The 22,743-nt window shown below is 38.9% G+C and overlaps 1 protein-coding gene across 3 annotated transcripts in view; it reads left to right on the forward strand.

Annotated features, from left to right (window-relative positions):
• SH3KBP1 (SH3 domain containing kinase binding protein 1) overlaps window positions 1-22,743 on the forward strand; it is a 212,250-nt gene that overhangs the window by 184,323 nt on the left and 5,184 nt on the right. For all 3 annotated transcript variants that reach the window (XM_084227169.1, XM_084227170.1, XM_084227171.1), the window contains 5 exons: window positions 651-731; window positions 3,078-3,240; window positions 8,019-8,104; window positions 19,474-19,583; window positions 20,829-20,954. In XM_084227169.1, the coding sequence (XP_084083295.1) occupies window positions 651-731; window positions 3,078-3,240; window positions 8,019-8,104; window positions 19,474-19,583; window positions 20,829-20,954 (566 nt within the window). The remainder of the gene's footprint in view (window positions 1-650; window positions 732-3,077; window positions 3,241-8,018; window positions 8,105-19,473; window positions 19,584-20,828; window positions 20,955-22,743) is intronic.

Below are 22,743 nucleotides of genomic sequence, written 5' to 3' on the forward strand. Positions count from 1 at the left end.
TCCCATTGTTGGTGCCACAAGTTCTCATATTTCTTGGAGCAACAGAAGTCTGTATGTCAAGGCCTCTAGCACAGAGGCAGAAGAAGCCAGGGGCTTAAACCTCCAGGCCAAAAGCTGTCAATTAAAATAGTCTTGCAGAATGCTGCCAGCACTGCTCTTCTCCTCCTCCTAATATGTGGATGTGAGAAGTTACTAGTAGTGAAGAAAAAGGGGAGGAATGAGTTAATTTAATGTAAAATAACCTCTGTATATTCAGCTCCATCACACATTCCCTTGAAATTGCTCAATTAATTGATTTATTCCTAAGTTTCTGCACACTGTTGAGTTGCTCTTCATTTATGTCTGTAATGATAAAGGATTTGTCCACTTTTTAAAATCAGCAGTTATCGATTTTTTTTCCCCATAGAGTAGTCAGAGAGTGTCTATTCCTTGGGATATTGCACACTTTGAACTTGATGATAAAGGCATGGATATCCAAGTGCTTTTTTGTCATTATGGTACAGGCAAATATTTTATATAAATTTGTGTTCAGTTTTAGCAAGACATTTTCAAATTGGGGAATATAAAAAACCTAAGAAATTGAAGAATTAAATCTTATGTTACTGTTTTGTTGGCTTGGTCAGAATTCCAAGTTTTTCTGTCTTTGACAGGGACCACAGATCGAAAGCATGAAATCAAGAAGATACCACCTGAAAGGCCAGAATGTCTTCCTAATAGAACAGAAGAAAAAGGTATGAAATGTGCTTTCCTGCCTGCTCTCTGCAGAGAGATGAGGGAAATAGAACCAATGCACACTCTCTGTTTCCATTAAGTGTATTGTTTGGATGTTTGTTTTCCACTCTGATAGACTTAGGGGCTGAATTCAGGGTGTTCAGTTGTACCCATCCAGAGCTGTTGAGTACATGCAGCCAGGGGAGATTTGCTCTCAATACATGAAATGCTGTATAAAGCCCAGTGCTCTGTAAAACCCAGGTGCTTGATCAAGTAAAGTACCCCAGATTAGTGTGTACTTTTTTTCTTAACCTCTGTCTTCTTTGGTTCTCTAGTTGAAAGCTGGGTTGGTGGTGTTCCTGGATCACAAAGGGATTTTGTGGAGATATACTTGTTAATGCTTATGAATCACCCCATTATCATAGCCACAAAAGTCACAGGCAAGGCAGCAAAAAACTAAAAAATCCTTCAAAGCCATGTTTGAACATTGAGAGAAATGGGACACAGTACCACACAGAGCAGGGACAAGCAAATTAAACCTTTAATGGTTTCATTGTGTTCATTGTGAATGGTGAATAGTCTCAGGAAAATAGCTACATCTATTCTCTAATTGAAGATGGTGCCAAGTTTCATATGTTAAATGGACTATTTGATTGTAACAACAAGTTTGTTTATGGGAATTTTTAATGTCTAAGTATTTGAACTCACAGCCTTTTAAAAGGCACATGTATGTACATGACTAAATGCAGCTATAATTTAGTGACAGAACCTTCAGACTTTGTACCAAGATCTCTTTCTGGATATACGTCTTAGCAATCTGATGTGTTTTAGCTATTTCCTCTATATAGGTTTACTTTTGGTTATGTGTGCTGCTTCTTGTGGTTATCTTAGCAATAAAACCCTTTGCTTTCCCTTATTAGATTAAAAAAGCCAGCTGCTAAAACAGCAGAGGAAATTTAAATATGTTACTCTCCTGGGCTATAAATATCTGTAACTTTTCTAAACATTATAAAGAGGCTGTAGGAGTAGTGCCTACATTTCAGGAGTAGCAGGGAGTGGAGGGAATGGCTCATGTGGTGTGACAGCAGGGGTGGCACAGGATCATCCTTTGAGCTGTGTGTTGGCACACTGCCCAGCCTGTCCCTCATACAATTCAGATTCTTGGACACTGACGTAGTATAAATTGTCATAGGATTTAGTGTGTAAAAATTACACAGTGTGCTGGAAAAGTTCCAGTGTGAGTGAGGACCCAATGACTGCATCTGCTCAAAGCACACTGCCTGTGAACAGTAGTTGCTAGCTGGACTATTCCAAACCTAATGTGCCTTGTGTTTCTGGGGATTTATTCCATGATCCTCTCATTAATAGGCTCTCATTAAGAACCCATTAAGCAATATCCTGTAACCCAATACCTCTTAGATGTATACAGAGGTGTAACATTCACAACATATTATAGGCAGCATTGTCAAGGGAAGTGGCTATTGAAATAGTAGGATATAGAGAGCAGAACTTTAGTTCCTTGGAGAGTTTTGTACTGTCTTTAAGAAAAATCAGCTCTTCTTGGTGTGGCAAGCATGCTTACATGTTTGCTTTGTATTAGGAATTTATAGCACATTATTTAGAAGAGTTATTCATGTGTATTCTACTTTACACATGCACAGGCATTGCAAATTTGGCACTGGATATTAGCATGGGGGCACTCCCTAACTGTGCTTAATCCGTTCTGCAAATTATCTAGGTTTTCATCAGCAAACTGAAAAATTCAGCATATAAGTCGGTGTTTAAAACCTAATTAATAGGTCTGATTTTTCTGAAGGGTTTACATCCTGCTAGACATTGTTAAATTTTTCTGCTTGTATTTTATTTTTGCTTAACTGTAGCTCACTTGAAACATGCTTTTTCCCCTCCCAAAAATAGTATTTCTCTGTTTGTCCAAGAGATGTTAAGAATATCCAGTGTAATTATTTTTGTGACCTTCTAAATTAATATTGTTTCATATTAAAATTTCATATAAGTTGTGCTCGTGGGAAGTTGTACCATATGGTATGTAATTTCTTGCCATTCTTGTACTTTACAGTCAGAAACCAGTAAGTTACTAAAATAAAAAAATAGTATTCCCATCGAGATGCTGCACACATGTTTTGGCTGAGGAGTTCCAAGCAGAACAGCCAGGCAGGTTGAGCAACTGATTCGTGGCAAATATATCAAATAAAGAATGATTTAGAACAGAAATGGAAATATTTTTCTTTCTTGTATACAGTCTATCTACAGTTGAGGATTTCTTCTTTGAGTGTAGACTTGTGAGTGCAAATGAATTCCACTTAATAATATCCCTATTCTTTTTTCTGGAAATGATTGATTTAAAGAAAGATCAGAGAGAGAGCAAAAGCAGTTAGACTTGCAGAAGCCTTCAGTTCCTGCTATACCTCCGAAGAAACCTCGGCCCCCCAAAGCCAACGCTGTGAACAGACCTGGCACCTTGCCCCCGAGACGACCAGAAAGACCAGTTGTGCCTGTGACTCATGCAAGGTATTGCTTTTCTTCTGTCCAATGCTTTTGGGATTAGTGGAAAAAACACTCATTTAAAGAATTTAGGCTTTGCAGTTTATTTCACAGTAAGCTGTATTTAAAGAACAACTAGAAAGAAGAAAATCCTTATAGTAATCTGGCTGGATCATAACTATCTTCTCAATGATAGCAGTCTTACACTGTTCATGACTAGCTCATTTCTACTGATGAAATTCTACTGTTGCTGCAGCAGTGCAGAATGTGTGGGAAATACCTGCATCAGAATGTTACTCTGATCTTGACTTTCTTAGTTTGCCTGAAATTATTGCAGCTTAGCTTGGGCACTAAGTCAGTGCAAAACCTTGGATTGTGCTGAGGAATAGCATTAGGCAATGCACATTTCAAATACTGTCAGCCTGGTTTCAGTCTGCTTTCTTTGATCATTTTAGATCAAACTCTAGCAAAATACACATTTTCAATGCTCTTTTAGCTGGTGCCACTGCAGAATAGTGCAGTCAAGTAATTATTCTCTAATGTTGGTTGTCACTCTGCAGTTACATAATGCTTTTTATCAGAGGTGGTTACAGTCTTTGAGGAGCACTGAGAAGTTGGGCTTACCAACACAAGTCCATTTATTCTCTGCTAGAGGAAAGGTTGCAGAAATTAAAGGCCTCAGTGTAGTCCTAAGCAAGTCTAGGTGGCTAACTTTTAGTCATGAGCAAGTGGGTTGTGCACTGTAGATTTCCTTTATGCATAGTGAATAGAGTTAGATGAAAACCAGAATAAAACAGTTGCCTAAAATGGGCAAGCTGTGCATCTTGCAGAAAAACTAGAATATAGGCATGAAAATATTTTTACTATTGCACTGTTAGGAAAATTAGCTGCTATTGAACTACTGGTGTTCAAGTAGTAATAGTAATGGTGAATTAAATATCAGAATAGAGTACAGGTCAGAGTAGAGCGAAATGCTAGCCATTGATTCCCTTCATTCCTCCACATACAGTTAAATAAAAAAATGCTCTTAGTGGGAAATCTGGGGCAAATGAAAAGAAAAAAAGGCACCTGCCTTGGGCTCCCAGTTTCATGTTACTGAAATGCTTTGGTTGTACACCTCTGAGAACTTACTCTGCTATCCAGGTGCTACTGCCACAGCTTCTTTTGGACTTGGCTTTGAACATGCTTGCCCAGTTGCTCTAAGATATAGTCCATACCTGCTGATCACCTGGGCATACTTGGAAATACAAGTATTTGCTAACATCTTCTGGTTTAGCTATGTGATGTCTTGGAAAGACCGATACATACCCTAGTGTTCTGGTGAGGCATGCAATGGAGTAACTATTATTTTGTTCTATCCTTTGCTTGAAATATTTTAAACATGCTATAAATTTTTAGCAATTTTTAGAATTTTGGAAGGTTATTTTGCTGCTTTGTGGTTTCCTTTTTTTTCTTTTCTAATTACAAAATTGTATGAAGCAACCATGTATTTTTAAAGATATTTCACTTTTCATGTTATCAAAGGCAAAACAGCAAAACATCTAAACAGCAAACTTTTTATGTTCTTAATGGTCCAAACTGCTATGTCTAGCACAGAAAAAATGGAAAATACTTTTAATTACTTGGATAATTAAGAAATATGAAACTTCAAGGGGAAGCAGTTACTTCAATAAAGGTGTTTTGTTTTTAAATCCATTCAGTTTAATAAGATAGTAATTATTTTAAGACCTACTGATATCCATTTCCATAATCTAAAAAAGCCAAAGCAATTAGAATAAAAATTGAATCAGCAGAACTTTTGCTGACCTGTTGCAGTTTAACCCTGATGGGCAGCTGAGCCCCGTGCAGACACTTGCTCGCTCTCCCACAGCAGGATGGGGGTGAGAATCAGAAGGGAAAAAGTAAAAATCTTGTGGGTGGAGACAAAGATAGTTTAAGAGGAAAAGCAAATGATGCATGTACAAGCAAAGCAAAGAATGTTGCTACTTCCCATGGGCAGGCAGGTGTTCTGCTATCCCTAAGAAAGTTGGGCTTCATCACCTGCAGTGATGACTTGGGAAGACAAATGTTGTAACTCCAAACATGCCCCACCTCCTCCTTCCCTCAGCTCTACGTGCTGAGCATGGCACCATGTGGTGTGGGGCATCCCTGGGTCAGCTGTGTCCCCACCCAACTCCTTGTCCTCCCCACCATCCTCCCTGGTGGGATGACAGGAGAAGCAGAAAAGTCCTTGACTCTGTGCAAGCCCAGCTCAGTAACAATGAAAACACCCCTCTGTTTTCAGCACAAAGCCAAAACGCAGCACCATGCAAGCTGCACTAAAGAAAATCAACTCCATTGCAGCCAAAACCAGTACATGATCCTGAGGGGAAAATTGCTGTAGTTACAAAGTGGGTCCTGTGAGATTTTCGTGGCAGCTGCTAAGCCAAAGAGGGTTTTCTTCTGTCCTGAGTAAGTTTCTTGCATCTAATGCATCTCACTGATTTTTTGTAGTGATGATTGTTTTTCCATTTAAATATAATCCTCCTTCACTGGAGGCAGAGTAGGGCTTCAAGGGTAATAGGACAGATAAAAAAACATGTGGGACAGTGAATAGCTGTCAATTTGTTCCAAAGGCTTCACAGCTTACTTACACACACCATGATTATACAATTTATAGATAAGTCAATTCTCTGGAGTAGGCAAGCCATAAACACCTAGAGAAGGTGCATCTTTACAATCAGTTTAAACCAATCCATGTCCATGCCACTGCTAACAGTTCCTTGTCCTGGCACCCCATTCCCACAGCCTCCCTTATATTTAGCACCAGCATTCATGCAGCTGCACAGCCATATGGGTCAGGGAGTTGCTCCAGATGGCAATTAATCAGTTTGCAGTGGGACTTCTATTAGTGTGGGGTTTCTCTCAGGCTGATCATCTGTCTGGTCAAGCTGACAGCCCGTCTGTGTGGGCACAAGCAGAGAGGGACACTGTGAATGAGAAGGGAGGGCTCCACTCCTTTCACAACACTAGGGATGCAGAGTGGCATAATAAGCCTGTTGATTCTTCTGACAACAGGATTGGGTTTTTTTTGTGGGGCTGTTGCCATATATCTTGGTATCTTTTGTAGGCAAATGGTAAATGTTGTGACTTTCAGCCCTAAATCGTGCCATTCTAAGAACCTCTCCAAAGCCATACTCTCACATTTCCTAGACTGCTTCCAACTCATATTGTGCTCTCAGATTGCTGGGAAATGTATGTGTGCAAAACAGAGTATGCAGTCAGATGCTCATTGCTCTGTCAGCCAAGAAACTATGTTACTTCTTATAGGTTTACAAATATATAAGCAATATAAGAAAAAGTTAAAGACTAAAAAATAAGAAAGACTTATTGTTCTGGTAGATCACTTGGAAATACCCTTATTTATCATCTTGCCAATCAATACATTTTCATATGCATGTGTTAAATTTCTTCTGTGTCCTTCCTGGTGCAGACTGCCTGCCATATTGAGAGCTGTGGAGGACTAGTTTGCTATTAATCTGATTGTCTATTTTTTTGTTCACTGGTCACCCTATCACAGGGTTTAATGGGATATATATTCACTTAATATATGACCTCCTCTGGGTTTTAATAAAAATTTTCAGCTCTTTATCACAGCCTCCCTGAAGTCTGAAATAGGGTTTCCAGCCACTTTGTGTTTTGCTCATAAGCTGCTGCCATGAGCTGAGGTTCAGGCCATCTGTCATCAGCTTATTGTATCAAAAGCAGAGACCAATGAAAAAATTGACAAGATTTGTGAGCTCACTACCTAGTTTACTGTCAATAGCTAATTATTGCTAACTATTAAGCTCTATAGTGCACATCTGCCTGGGTTGTTTTGGGGCAGATATATGTCTTTATCCCTAAGTTGGGTACCTTACATACGTCATCATTTTTATAGTGTTACACTGGGAATAATCATTGTGGAAAAACTATTGTATTTGTTAAGTGACCTGATAATGATGTCAAGTACAATGTATTGCACCAACTGAACAGTGGTTGTCACAGTAAATATCAGAGATTTGAGTGACCTGTGGAATAGTGAGTTACCTGCCTACCACTGTTGGGTTTTTTTTATATTGTTTCACTAGGTAAATTATTTTAGTAAACTCAAGTACTTGTTGGAAAGAATGTTCTCCAAAGCAGGGATAATTTTGTTGCTTTTGTTTGATTGCCTGTTTGATTTTAAAATAGCTCCTCTGTGTAAAGTATGGTAGCTCTGCCGCTTTACTATTCAAAAGACATTTCTGACAAATCAGGTGATCTTGTTTCTTTGGACTGTGGAAACAGTATTCATAGTCTAGCCTCATAAGACAAGTGCAAAAACATGGTGGAGGAGTTGCATTTATAAGTAAATACTCGGAACTGCTGAAATGCACAATGCTAGCTTGAGGTTCTCTCACTTTCTGCAGCATTCCAGGTAGTCCACTGCTGTGGTTTGTGCAAGCCAATTAATTAGGAAAACTACAAAGAAGATGCTGAAGAATGTCCCCTTGCCCTTAGATTTCCTTCGTGTTGAGATGCTGTGAACATCTGAAGAATTATTCCGGACACTACGGTGTCTAAAAGAGGCTTTTTTGACAGGTGTTAAGGAGAAATGGGATAAGGTTAATCCGGACAGCATGTCGACTTGCTGGAGATTGCTCTTGCTGACATTGCTCTCACTCTGGTGCTGCAAAGGAAGAATACTTTGCTCTCTCATTATTCATTGCAAGTTAGCTACCAACTTACTGTAACCCACACAAAAACTCCCAATAAAACATCTCCTCTTCTTGATCCAAATGCAGGAGTGATAGTCCAAAAGTGGAATTAGTGGGCAGTACAGGATCCGGCACTCTAGAGAAAGACTCCTCTGAAAGAAGCAATGACATCGGTAAGTTATAGTGCTTTCTACAGTTTTCTACAAATTTATGGTGCAAGTTTCTGCTTTTTAATGACTTTTGTATGATTCAAGAGGCAGATTGAGGATTTGGCAATGAATGTGAGTGCTTTTATATGAAATTTTAAAAGATTGCAGGATTAAAGGATCATTTTTACTTTACTTAAAATAGTTTTGTTGGGGTTTTCTATTTTAAAAAAATTAAAACAAATATGGAATAGTGAGCTATTTTGAGAAGGAAGGCTCTCGTTCTTTTTGTTTAAAACTCTGAAACAAGTGAGAAGGCCAACAATAATAAGGCATATTTGTTTAACTGATGTAATAGTGCTGCCACGGTTTTAATATTGCAAAAGATTGTAAGTTTGGTGCAGTTAGTAATCTTTACACTGTCCAATAGAAAGGAACAGAAACCCAGTTCAGGTCAATTTGACTAAATTTTACTGCATACACACATTAAAAGCAGTCCAAATTTCTATTGTAAACAACTTGTGTTCCTGACCCACGAACCGTTTAATCAGGAAGCCGCCCGGAAAGGAGCAACACCAGGTTATTTTTTGGTCTTCTCTCACCCTCCTTCCTCCCCAGGCTGGCAAAGCAGGAGCGATGGTGTTTGCAGGGTGGGTGCTGCGGAGCGTGGCCCCGGGTGAGCAGGGTGCAGTGAGCTCCATCGGGGGCAGTGGGCACGAGCCCCAGAGCCCCCAGAGCCCCAGAGCCCCAGAGCCATCTTCTGCCCTGCTCGCACAGCCCCGCAGCTGCTGCTGTCGCTCTCGGTGCTCGCTCGCAGCTGTGCCCGCACAGACCCCTGTTTGTCTCGGGCAGAGACAGGGATCCTGCCTGTGTAAGCATTGCTACCTTTCAGCGGGGCATGAAATGTCATTTTGGTGTGGTGGTGTCTACCCAGACTCCTCTATTAGTAGAGCATTTCTGTACAATAGCATCCTTTCAACTGCCAAGCATGCCTTTTTCTCAGACTTGGAGGCAGAACTTCAGGTTATAAAGGAATTTTAATTGCAACATAACATCAGAACACTAAGTGCATTTCACGTAGGTCTGTGAGCTTTCCAGCATACACAGATCTGTCTTTTGTAAAGCTTTTGCTGTTGCTATGGTTCTTCTGGAGTAGCAGGCATTATGTTTTTCCCAGGTTTTCATTTGGCTTAACCATGGAAAGCTAGAAGCTCATGATAAATTGCATGAACATTTTTATTGTAGAGATTATTAGAAAGGAATGGTATGGAAATGCAGACAAATTCTACCATTTAGTGTTTCTTAACTATGTTTACATATTTGCTTCAAAGCACATAAGCCTCTGCTTACTTGAAAGTTATGAGTGCAGGTAGCATATGCTACCTGGGAGTGATGAAAGTAAACTTTTTTATTCCTTGTTCTAGTTTCTTTGGAATGACTGTCAGGATAAAAGCTTAGAGTGTTTTGTATTTTTAAGTTTTGTTGGTTGTGGTTTTATTTTGTTTTGTTCTTAACATGTCAGGCAGGGAATCTGATTTATAGAAATTCTTGTTCATTTCCAGAACATGTAGGGGGAGCAGGGGGGTAGTGGAGGGAGGAATTTGGGTTGTTTTGGGTTTTTTTTAGCTGCAGAATAGGAGCCAACAAGAATCCATAAACCAAACCATAACATGTTGCAAAGGGTTTAGCTGATGTCCTCCTGTTACCACTTACACAGAGAACCTATTGAGTTCAAGGATAAAATAGTGTGAGTACTTAAATAAGTATAACTTGATAGGGTCAAACGAGAATGGCATTTACAAGGGCAAATCATGTCGTTCTAGCCTGTTAGACAACTTGTTAAAAGAAAAAAATAAATAAATTATGGGTTTGAATTGAAAGAAGATTCAGAGATCAGAACTGTTATAAATTTTCAGGCAGCTTTTGACAGCTTGTGTAAAATATTGTCAAATAAATAAAAGCATTTTAAGAGAGGGCAGAGCAATAAATCAAGGCTTAATAAGGAAAACCAATTCAGAGTGTATTAATGTCTTTTCCTATGAAGAGAGGCTTGGAGTTCAGAGCAGTTTATGGTACAATGTAATTGTAGAGATTTATGGTAAGTGTGTGATTTTGTTTCATTTATTTACAAAGAGAACAATGGACTGGAAAAGTCTTGTGGCTACGTGAGTTATTAGAAAAGATGATGGATGTGTGACTGGAGTTGTCCAGTGTATTCCAAAACACTGCTGGATCTGGCTGTGTGGGTCCAGATAATATTTAACTTGATATATCTTACTGGTTTTGCCCCTATATCATGTGCTCTGTAGGAAGCACAACCTCAGCCTCTCTGAGGCTCACCCCTCCTGTCAAAATGGATTTGATTAAATCTACCATTTGGTGCCTTTTCACCAAATTTACACAACAAGTTAGAGTGAACCTATGTGACAGGCGAGGTGTGACTTAGCAGTAGCCTTTGATAAAAATGGAAGTTAAATGCCTTTGTAGCAGCTTGGATGCATGACCATTCTGGTTACTGGGCTCCTCTTTATTGTTCCATTAGTCCAATATCATTCCCAGTCACTCAGAGCTCTCAGGGATAACAGGGGGGAAAGCAACAATCACTTCCAAGTTGCCTCACCCTTTTTCATGCTTATGCCGAGTACTGATGGTAAATTGTGCACTGAAAGTGAATACCACAGCACCTCCTGGCTACTTTGCACTAGAGATGTCAAGCTGGGTGGTGGCTGTCACTTTCTTTGTCCTATACCCAGTCTAAAGCTCTTGTTCCTTTCCTGCAGAGCAGAGAGATGGAGAAAAAACAATGGAGACAGTTTTGGTTATTAAAGCAAACCAAACTAATGCTGGATGGAGAACAGTTCATTATTCTGTGAAGCCTTTTTGAGGATTTCTAAGTTGGTTCCTTTACTATGATGAGACCAAAACCTCTGTGATGGGGAAGGAAAAGATAAAGGGCTCTTCCATATACCCTCTCTCAAAAAACAAACAAGTGATCAGCAACAACAAAATCAGTATGTTTGCAGCAATATGCTGAGCTGAATTGGGAATCCAGATTCAAAATTTGTATTTTGTATTGGTCCTTTGGAAATTGTTTTTTCCTGTTTATTTTAAATAAATAAAGCTTATTTATTACTACCACTGGTAGTAATATTCTACCAGTGGATCAGTGTTGTCCAACCAGAAAACCCACACCATTAAAAACATTTTCCCCCCCACTTTACCAATTGGGAAAATCACAAATGCTTGAGCAAGGTTGAGGTGATGCGCAATAGTGTTAAAAATGTTCTGTGAGTTGCATATATAAAAAAGTTATTAGCTCATGACTTGGTTTCCTTAACATGTTCAGCAGAGCTGTGACTTCACACGTAAATTTCTTGACGATAATTCAGTATGATTACAATTTTCCAAACTGCACTGACAGGAAAAAATCCTTAGCAACCTCACTGCTGATTGTAGATATAATGGCAGCTCTTATTTCTGTCGTCCATGCATTTACTTTTTCACACTCTTTATAAAACCACTGGAAAACTAGCCTTCAGATTATATTATTGAAGAAGAACCATTCCCCATTCCTCCTCACTTTTTCTTTTGTTTTCTTTTTCCCTGTTTTCAGTGATGTCTTTATTTTCCATTCCACACATCTTGCATTCAACTTTTCCTATTTACATCTCTTTGCCATGGCTAACTCTTCTTTGTTTCATGAGGATAAGGCTTTTTTTTCCCATTTCTTTTCTATCCTGTCTTTAGTTTAGTTTACAATGCATAACAAGCAAATACAAAAAGAAGCATTTCATAGAATGCTGAAGTTTAGGTGGATATTACAGATTTGTTTAAATTAAAAGTTGAAATTGAACATACTGTGACAGAAAAATCTTGCATCATAGTATTGAAATGAGAAATCTTATCATTTAATGTATCATAAGAAATTTTAGTGATGAAGGTGACGTGCAGTTTACATGTGGTGTTTGTCAATGCTCTGGATTCATTAACTTCTTGCAGACAGATTTTGTCATCACAAAGTGTAATGCATCTATTTCATTGTGCAAAGGCATTTAGAAACATACTAGTATGGTTTTCTAGTCTGAAAGAGGCAAAAAATCACAGGATACATACAGTAAAAATTTGAAGAGTGTTCAGGGCCACTCAGTGGTGTGGTCATGTACCCGAGGTGTGGTTAAATCACAATGGTTACTTGCATCTCTTGGTACATCTCTACCAACCACTGGTCTGGATTGGCAGTGGCTTTTTGAGCTTTTAAAGTGCTTCTAAAGCAACATAAGCTACACTGGCAATAAACCCTGCTCTACAAACTGTTGTTCCTACATAGATCTTTATTTCAACAGCTTCAATTCATGCCTTATGGCATGCCTTGACCTTTCTTTAGGTGATATGTTTCTTTTTCATTTCATAAACAATTTTGTATATGAGGGCCAGTGTGATGACAGAAACATCTAGCAGATAGAATAGCTTAGTGGATGTAGTGGGTTGAGCACTGACCAGATGCCAGTGTACCTACCAAAACAGTGGATCAAAAATGAATGCTTTTCAAAAAATGAAATGCTATTGAGTTATTTCTGCAAGTCAGGATCAATCCTATGTCTTCTAACAACACACACACACACATTTTGGAGTCCTGGAACAAATCTCATCTATCCAAAGCAGGGTTGCTTTGGCATCAACTAATACTTAGATCCATATGGATTTAAGCTAAGTGATTTAAGGAATAAACCACAAAGAATTAAAAATAATGTATCTGCTGTGGAAATGATCAGTTAATCCCCACAAAAAGCAGTTTCTGTGCTTTGCAGAAAGACTGAGTTGCACAGAGCCAAGCGGACACATCTTTCCAATATTTTTCCTGGCTCTTTACACATTTTGCTTAGTGCTTATGAAAGCAGCTAATAATCTTTACCAGTGCTAACATAAGGCACATATGCCTTCATTGATGCCTACTGAAACATCTAATGATGGTATAAAATATTGTAAGAGCTTCCCTGGAAGCTGGTCAGTGCAAGTCCATTTTTTAGCATTTCCTCAGAACTTAATCTGCAGAGTATTTGCTGGTGGATCATGGAGTACTGGCCAAAGCCATGTGATTACCCATGCTTTTTTTTCTGTCCCTCCCTGCAAGATTGGTGCTAGCTTACCTGAAAGGACAGTTAAAAATACCCTCTTGAAAATATCTAATAAGCAAACAAAAAAATCTTCAGTACATCAAGCTGCCTTGAACTGTATTTGCAGTTGTTCTAGAACTGTATTTGTCAGGAGAGGTGATTGCTGTGCCTCTGGCTGCAAGAAAATGTGATCTAATAAGACTTGGCCCACATTAGGGAAAAAGATGGAGAATATTTCTAGTGAAAGGTTGTAGAGTGGAGCAGGTTTGTCTTGAAATCACAGGCTGTTTTACTGCAAGGTGTTATAATTATTTTGCCTGAAAAGACAGAATGAATGTTGGAAAATCAGAAAATACTGGTTTTTAAATATAAGGGTTGGAGGACAAAATGCAACTCATATAATGAAGATCAAAATCTGTCTAAACCTCTCTCTAGGCTGCTATTCATGCTCATTTTAATAGGGCAAAGCAAAGGAACAGAATTGCCCAAGTGGTTTAAGTTGCAATATTTATGTCAGTGAGTCAAAATCACCCATAAACTTAGTTCTGGACTGTAAATATTGTAATCAGGAATATGGTAATGGTCCTTTATATAATTTAAGTAGGGCTCTTGCCCTGAAGGGTCCAGAAAAAAGCAGTAAACTAGAAATTTAAATTGGTTGCCATGTGTATCAAGTTGAGGTGCCTGAAAACAGCATATCCATTTCTTCTAGCTCCTCAGTTTTCTTGACCTTTCAGCTCTTTCTTGGCATGTTCTGAATTGTTAAAAATAAAATCCTTATGAGGACCCTGGCAAGTGGTTAGCAGAGCTCATTATGGCAACTCATTTCTACATGCAGCTATTAAAGTGATAAAAGTCAGGACTGAAATGGGAGGATATAATTGGGTGCTTTAGGAGAGGTTGTCCTAAAGTCACAGCTGTGCAGTGGCAGTCCTGGGGAGCCAGGTGAGCTCGGCTGTTTCACCCCAAGGCACAGAGCTGTGTGGGCAGCCCTCCCTGGCACATCCCTGTTGCACTCCTGAACCTTGCAGCCAGGAAGCTCTCCTCCTAAAACTGCATTACCCAAATCTTAGAAAACAGTTTGTGATTCATTCTGGGCGAGATTTGCTGCCTGGACCCTGGCTGGGAGTGTGGCAGTGTTCCTCAAAGGGTACAATGCTGTTCAGCATGGAGGGAGCAGCAGAATCTGGATGCTTGAAGTAGTTAAAATAATTGTAGTCTTCTGAAAATTCCAACTAACATTCAATAAGATTATTGAGTTGTTTTTAAATTTCTACTATATATTGAATGGGCACTACTGCAAAAGTTTTTGTCTGCAGTGTGTGTCTCATTTGACCCCTTTAAGGATTTAAAGACAGTATATATACTATTTCCATATGCCTGTTGTCAACCTGTTAAATGTATTGAAGATGATGATGGAATGAAATCTGGCTTTTATGACATAATCTTCTCCAAATAAACTGAATGCCAATTTTGCCTCATTTCCTTCAGCCCTGCTGTATTTCTGTTCTGTGAAACTTCACCATTAGCGTTCTGAAAGTGATTGATTCTCTTATATATCATTTCCCATTTCAGTTTTTTCAAGGTGAATTGTCTCTACTAATTAAAAAAAATCTGTTATCATTATGTATAAATGATTTTACCCAAATACTAAAATACCTAAATGGAAGATACAGACTAGCTACATTTTATGCCAGAATAGTAAATGCAGGGAATAAGAGGGGTAAGGAAGGAAGCATAACCACTTAACTTTTTATTCCTTTTGTAGGGCAAGGACTAAAGGTAATTTTCTAGGAAGGCACAAGTCTAATGAGTTTATAACTTTTTCTCTAAATAATTGTTTTCCTGGATCTGGGCATTTTTAAAAAAATACCAACATCATCCTTTAAATAACCATGTTTCCAGATAAACATAGCAATGGAGAGAAATATTCTATTCTTAAGGTGCATGGAAGGATATCAGGGAATAATTCTTGCATAGCTAACATTTTTTCATATTCAGGAAATATGGTTGCTCAGTAAGCCAGACCTTATGTACTACATTGATATATTAAAATTATTCTGATGTCTTTCTCCCCATCTCATAAATTACTTCATGGATTTCCAGCTTGATCAGTGAGACAGTAATAATGATGAATGCATCTGTTTATTTGTAGAACAAATATCAACTATTTTTTAATTAGGGACTTAATTGATGGGTGCCATCTCTATGTTCTACATGTTTACTAGACTCTTCCTTACTGTTTGTTATTACCAGACAAAGAAAAAGCTGGACCAGTGCAGAGTCCAGGTCTGCCGGAAGCTGATGCTGCTGTACACAGTTAATGTAGCTGTGAATAGAGTAGACTGGACTTTTTCTTTAATAAAATTCCATTTGGGCCCTCTCAGGAAGACTGTACATTTTGTTTAGTATGTAAATTTAAGCTCCTAATTTCTGATAGCTGCAGAAATACAAACTAAGATCAAAATCCCTGCATTTAATGACCTCCGTGAGTTTAATATAGTCAGAACCATATAGCCTTGCTTTCCACCAGCAAGAAACACTCAACCAGCATGAGTGAATTCCAATTCCACAGCATATATGACAGCATGGCAGAAGTTTTGTGAGTGGCTCTGTTACCAGTTCACTGGGTGGGAATTTTCTTGAATGAATATCTCCACAGGTGATGACTGTGGGAAGTGGTGATAGCCTTAGATGCAGAGCGGATTTGGGAGGAAGAACACCTAAATAAGGAGGACAAATGGAGAGAAAAAGGGCATATAAGAGTGCTGGAAGTGGATTTACTATTTTATTATTGTACCAAGTGTTGTCCATTACACTTTAATAGAATTTCATTAAGAATATCAACTGAATGGCTGTGATTTCACTAGTTTGGCAGCAGATTCTACCTGTGGAGCCTTTATAGCCTCTGTTCCACTGTCTTTAAAATTCAGTGCAGGTACAGGCTGCTTTAGTTTATTTTCCTAGCTATCAAAAATGCATTCAGAAGTGAAAAAAATGTAGGATTCCCAATATTTCTTGATAATAGAAGCTTTGTACATAAATGTTCATCTTTCATGGTATTTATAAAATGCATGGAGCAAATTATGTCTGCAAATGCTTATGGTCTCAAGGATGCAAATCCGTACATTTTCTGTTTATCAATACATTTTACAGTTTAAACCTGAGTATTTTATTCTGATCAAATATAGAACTCAAGGTATTTACTAGTTTATTTAAGGCAAAGAAACACATTGAATTAATTGACTTCACTATTTTTTCATTGATTGTTTTCCATATGAGTGTAGATAACTTTTGTAAGAGCAGAGAAAGGGACACTGGCACTTACAGAATCATAGAATCTTTAAAGCTGGAAAGACCTCTGAGATAATTGAGTCCAACCATTAACACAGCAGTGCCTAGTCCACTACTAAACCATCTCTCTAAGCACCACATTTACACATTCTTTGAATACCTTGAGGAGCAGTTGACTCTACCACTTCCCAGGGCAACCTGTTCCAATACTTGACCACACTCAGTGATGACATTTTTCCTAGTATCCAATCTAAACCTCCCCTAACTAAACTTCAGGGCACAACTTGAGGTTGTTTCCTCCTCTCTTGCTGCTTGTTACCTGGAATAAGAGACTGACTCCTGTAGTAACAAGGCAGGGAGAAATGACAAGGAGGACTCCATCTTACCAGAAGGCTAATTAATGACTTTATTATACTATATTATTCTATACTCTATTACACTCTGCTACATTACATCTAAACTGAATCTGCCAAGCACTCAACTGCACAGCATCTCCTGACAGTCCCTACTCACACACACACCTGGATTCAACTGGCCAGTGAATCAAAACACTCACACCAGAATCCAATTACCAATTCCCTTCAGGTAAACATTCTTCCACAATGCATTCCATGTGTGAACAATACAGGCACAGCAAATGAGATAAGAATTGTTTTTCCTTTCTCTGGGTTTCAGAGAATATGAATCCCAGCATAGCCTTGGGAAGTTCCTTGCTTTTCTCTGTGAAGAGAAATGTGGCTACAGACTCCCATCTCACCAATCTCCTTTCACACTCCTGTGTAGACCAAAGAAATGGAAAATGGGGAGAGGGAAGTCATGCACCGCAGCTTTCCTAGGCTGCAGAATAACTTCAGCCAATTTCCTGCCCCCAAAGCCGAAGTCTGCTCTTCCCCTCAGTTTTAGCAGCTTGAATCAGTCCTCTGGTACTGGTAATTGATCCTTCCTTCAGTGCAAGTATTTGCATGGCTTGGCACATGCCACTGAAAAATGAGCTGGATTAAAGCTTGCTCAGGAAAAAAAATGATTAAAAGAGTAAAGCAGGAGAGAGTGGCTGGGGCAAATGGAAGTATTGCTTCAGCCTCCACTTCTGCTCATATGACCCATTTAGAGGGGCGTGTATATTTTGATGGTATTACATTTTGGCTGTGCCATTTAGCAAAGTAACTCAGTAGTGAAGGTTAAAGTTAGATAATATGTTAATATATTGATTACTGATTTGCTTTGTGATCTTAAGTCATTTGGCTATCTTATGGGTCAGCTTAAAACTGGATATTAATAGAAGCCAGCTCTTATAGTTGCTTGCTATTTTTTTTTCCAGAAAACATTTTTTTTCTTCTACTTCTGCTCTCCTGAAACCCTGAAGTTCTGTAGTAATCCAGATAGGTTTTGTGCAAGCTGCTAAAATTAGCTCATTTTAACTTTCAAAGCAGCGTGGCCTCACCTGACATGTTGGGTACAACTGAGGCTTCAGATTGCCAAAATCCCACTGACAGACTGGGTGGGTGACCTACCTTTGCTACAGGCTGCAACAGTCAATAGAAAGAGCAATGACAAAAACATGCGGTAGAGGACAGTGGGGTCACTGGTTATATATAGGAAGAGTCACTCCAAAAATAGAGTAGCATTTGGAGGTGAATAACCTTAGACTATTTCAGGGCTATTGAAAGAGCTCTGCTACTTTTTTTTTTTTTAATCTCTTGGAGATGGAAGGATATTGCTGAATAAGGAAGCTACAATCCCATTTACTTTCTAGCTGACAAATCACGAGTACTTGGAATCAGTTTAAATGTCTTTGAGTGCATATAGTTTATTGCACAGGCCCATTAATTAATTTGTTTTTCTATTGCATAATTTTGTACAATGGTTGGTTGTAATATGACAACAAAACTGGATCTTCAGAGATTTATTGTTCTGTAATATTTGGAAAATTAAGTGCCTAGTATGTAGAACTATTAACTTAAAAGCTATTTTTTCCTACATACGTGTAATGAAAAATAGTCTCTGAATAATGAATATCATTCCTATATTTGATTCATATCTGAAAGTAATTTTGAAGAATTTTGATTTATCTTGTCTAAAGTACCTCTTGTGTGTTTTCTGACTTCTTCCTGCTCAACATATGCTGTAGGGCATTTTGAAATGAAGGTGAGTGAAACTGATATAACCCATAAAAATAGATGAATGGTATTAAGCCATTTGATTTATCCATGTGATCATGAGCTGTGGTATTCCTTGAGCCTCCACATCTTTCTTTCACGTAAACATGCTACCCTGTGGCTGGATTCAGTAAACACTTCCCCAGAGCTTTTCACTGGCCGTGGAGATGGTTGGTACGGCATTAAGCAGACCTGCTTTCCCTGGACTCTGTACAGCTTCAGGAGCCTATTAGAGCTTTTACTTACCATAGCCTCTGGGCTACTGGAGGGAGATAGTCCTCTCACCTGCAGTTACTGGAAACCATGGTGCCTCCAGCTGCAGGTGTCCAGGAACCTGCAGATCACTTCCAGCTTGATCATTCTCATTCTGCATTCTCCTGAGCAATTACTGCAATGCAGAGCTGACAGTACAGTTCCTGAGACAATGTGTGCAAAGTCTTATGTCTCCAGTTATTCAGGAAAAAAAAATTACTAACCCCTTCAGTAGCCAGATGGAAATTTTGAAACTGTTTATTCCATGCTGTAGAACCCATGATGTCATTTAGCTTTCACTATGCTGAAAACAAAGCCAAAGGCTCTTCTACACGTTCCCCCCCTCTGCTTTATTGTGTTTGAGATGGAAGGGTAATTGTTCTTGGCAAGGGTGACTGGATTACAGCTGCCTTTGACTTCCAGGTTTTTTTAGTGCCATCATGGTGGCTAAATATGTACAGAACACTGTGACACAGTGGGGAAAATGGGATTTCATTTCTTTGAAATTAGAAAAAAATGTGATTCTTTCCCTTTGAAGACAATTGCCAGAAAACCAAATCGATTCTATTTTATTTTTAAGACTTGGAAGGTTTTGATTCTGTAATACCAATTGCTGAGAAGCTTAATCATCCAACTACAACCAGACCAAAAGCTACTGGCAGGCGACCACCCTCCCAGTCTCTCACATCTGTAAGTTAATTTTCCTTTTCTTTAAAAACTATTTTTAAAAATATTTTTTTCTGAATTTCCCCCCCTCCTACTTGTGTTCCTTGGTGTTTTTACTACTTTTACCCAGCCATTCCTTCACATGTACAATGAGGCAGAGAGATGCAGATTGGGAAAATTACTGTCAAAAGGCTGCCAGTGTTTTGAATACTGATGTTTAAAACATTCCCTTCCTTCTAAGGTTTATACCCCCTTATTTGGGTGCTGCCAAGTGTTCCTTGCCAGACATGACTGAGCCCAGAAAAATCCCTTATAAAATCTTTGGAATAGACTAATTTGTGCAGAATATTGAGGATTTTGAAAATGTTTCCCAAAAGAAGCATTTCTCTTGGTTTCTTGCAGACATTTACCAGATTTTGAGGACAAATAGACCATTCAGTGTTCAACAGTCCTCCCTGAGCTATCTGTTTCTTCTCATTAAGGTCACAGTTGTAAATGCAAGGGTGATTTAAATTTCATTCTCTAATATCTGTCTTTAGACAAGTTGGTCTCATAAACAATACTTTGGAAACCACTGCTTAGCTTTTCAATGTCTTCTTCTCTGGAGTTTGGGGTTTGTTTGTTTCCATGCTTTTTGTGTTCTGGAATATCAGAATGAGAGCAACTACTGATGGTTACCTGGGTCCGTGTTGCTGAAGAAAAACAAAGTGGAAGGAAGCAAAAAGGATTATTGCAAAACCAATAGAACTCAAAAAAAGAGAATGCTTTCAAAAATGACTGCTGTCATAAGTAGAGAAATATATAAGAGCAGTATAGAAGTTCTCCTTCTCCTGTCACATCTATGAGGAAATAATCAAGGGGTGGAAAGAACCCTCCCTTTTTGTGCCTTTACCAAGAGGCTGTGCCCAAGGCAGCCCAGCAGTGCCAGCACCGTGCCCTGGCAGTGGCTGGGGTCTCTGGGGAGCAGCAGGGTGAGACCTGCTCTGAGCAGGGCCAGACAGAGCCACCCCGGTGACAGAGCTGGCATCCCCATGGCACAGCACTCAGCGTCCTGCCTGGGACAGGAGGCTGCTTGCATCGTGTCATATCATGCAGTGCAAAGCTCTAAATTGATGCTGAATTCAACTCATAAAAAGGGGGAGTAGGGGGACAAAGAGACCTGATCTTAAGTATTGTTACTTTGAAAATGATAGCTAAAAAAGTTCTAGTACAGTGAAAATATCTGTGCTTTTCTTTTTCTTCTTTTGTGGTGTGTGTTTGTCTATATAGTCATCCCTTTCAAGCCCTGATTTCTTTGATTCACCAAGTCCTGAAGATGAGAAGGAAGACCATGTTTCCATCACTCACAAAACTCTTGAACTGTCAAGGAAACCAAGAACTGTTACAATATCACAAGTAAGTTTATTGGAATGCCTCTGCTTAACCTTATCACATGCATCTTCTTTTTTTAAAGCAGTATTGAAATATTTAAAATTTAATTCATCAGTCACCTGGTAACTGCCCACTTAAAGAATTTTAAAATTATAAAGGTTACTAAAGATTGTTCTGTGCTTGAAAGGCAAGTCTAAAGTGAATTGTACAGTTAAAATATATCAAATAACCATACTGTGAAAGTCCTTCTTGTGTAAATACATTTTACAGAATCACCGAGGCTGGGAAATAAATTTTAGAAATAAACACCCTGTCTTTTTGCAACTTTAAATTGAATTTACATTAGAAGAGTCTGTGAGCAGAGAAAATATTTAAATTTGAATTTAAATTTGCAAATATAATCAGTTTTTATACTGGTATAATTGTATTAATTTTACAGGCTTGTGCCATTCTTACTGTATGTTGGTAGACCACTATAGTGGAATCAGTATTACAAAAGGAGTGTGTAGGTCAGGCTTTAAAGGTTGGAACTCTTTTTAAGTACATAAGAATACCTTTAATAATAAAAATATGACATTTTAATAGTTTAACAGGTATTTGAAAGATGAAGTCATGCACTTCTGTGATCAAGTTATAAGGATAATGTTTTGCTATGTAGCTCCCTCTTCTGGGAGCACTTGCAGCAAGGAATACTGCTGGGCCAACATTTCTGAGTTATATGACAGCACTGTAGATGTTGTTCCTGTAAAATGAGATGGCTGCCATTAGAAAGCAGCTACTTGAGGCTTTAATGTTGATAGCCAGTTAAGCTCTGGAATAAGATGCTCAGATCGATGACTCCAGTTGTGCCTTACTTGCCTGCTCCAGATTTGAACTCAGCCTGAAATTTCTTTTCAGGCCAAAGGAAACTTGCACCTACTGATATATGGGGTTATTATCCACAAAAGATCTGTTTACAGGTACATATTACTCACTCTGCTCTGGTGAGACCCCATCTGGAGTTCTACATCCAGCTCTGGGTCTCCAGCACAGGAAGGACATGGACCTGTTGGAGCAAGTCCAGAGGAGGCCACTGAGATGATCAGAGGGATGGAGCACCTCTCCTGAGAGGAAAGGCTGAGAGAACTGGGTTTGTTCAGCTTGGAAAAGGGAAAGTTTTGAGGTGACCTTATTGTGGCCTTCCGGTTCCTGAAGTGAGCTGGCAAGAAAGATGGAGAGGGACTATTTACAAGAACATGGAGTGATAGGAGAGGATGATGGAATGGTTTCAAACTAAAAGAGGGTAGGTTTAGATTAGATATTAGGAAAAAATTCTTTACTGCGAGGTTGGCAAGGCACTGGAATGGGTGCCAAAACAGCAAAGCTGTGTATGCCCCATCCCTGAAAATGTTTAAGACCAGGCTGGATGGGATGTGGAGCACCTGGTCTAGTGAAAGGTGCCCCTTTCCTTGGCAGAGGGACTGGAACTAGGTGACCTTTAAGGTCCCTTTCAACCCAGATACATAAACTAATTGATAAAATGTTAAAAGAATGCTATTCAGGTCAATGAGTCAAGTTTTCAAGGCACAAGAGTGATTCAGCTTTCTTGTGATTATAGTACCATTTTTGTTTATATTTATGGTCAGACTTGGTTTTCATGAAGAACACTTCTTGAATGCAGTGCTTTCCTAGACCAGGTTCTGTGCTCAATCATGGCTGTATGACCTAACATTACAACAGTATCGTAGGGAAGACTGTTTTTTGCACAACTTGGTGGATCCTGCTCTTCCTTCCCCATCATAATTTTTCCTGATTTTCATCTCATCACTAACTT

Source organism: Fringilla coelebs, assembly GCF_963513975.1.
Source record: "Fringilla coelebs genome assembly, chromosome: 2".
NCBI lineage: Eukaryota > Metazoa > Chordata > Aves > Passeriformes > Fringillidae > Fringilla > Fringilla coelebs.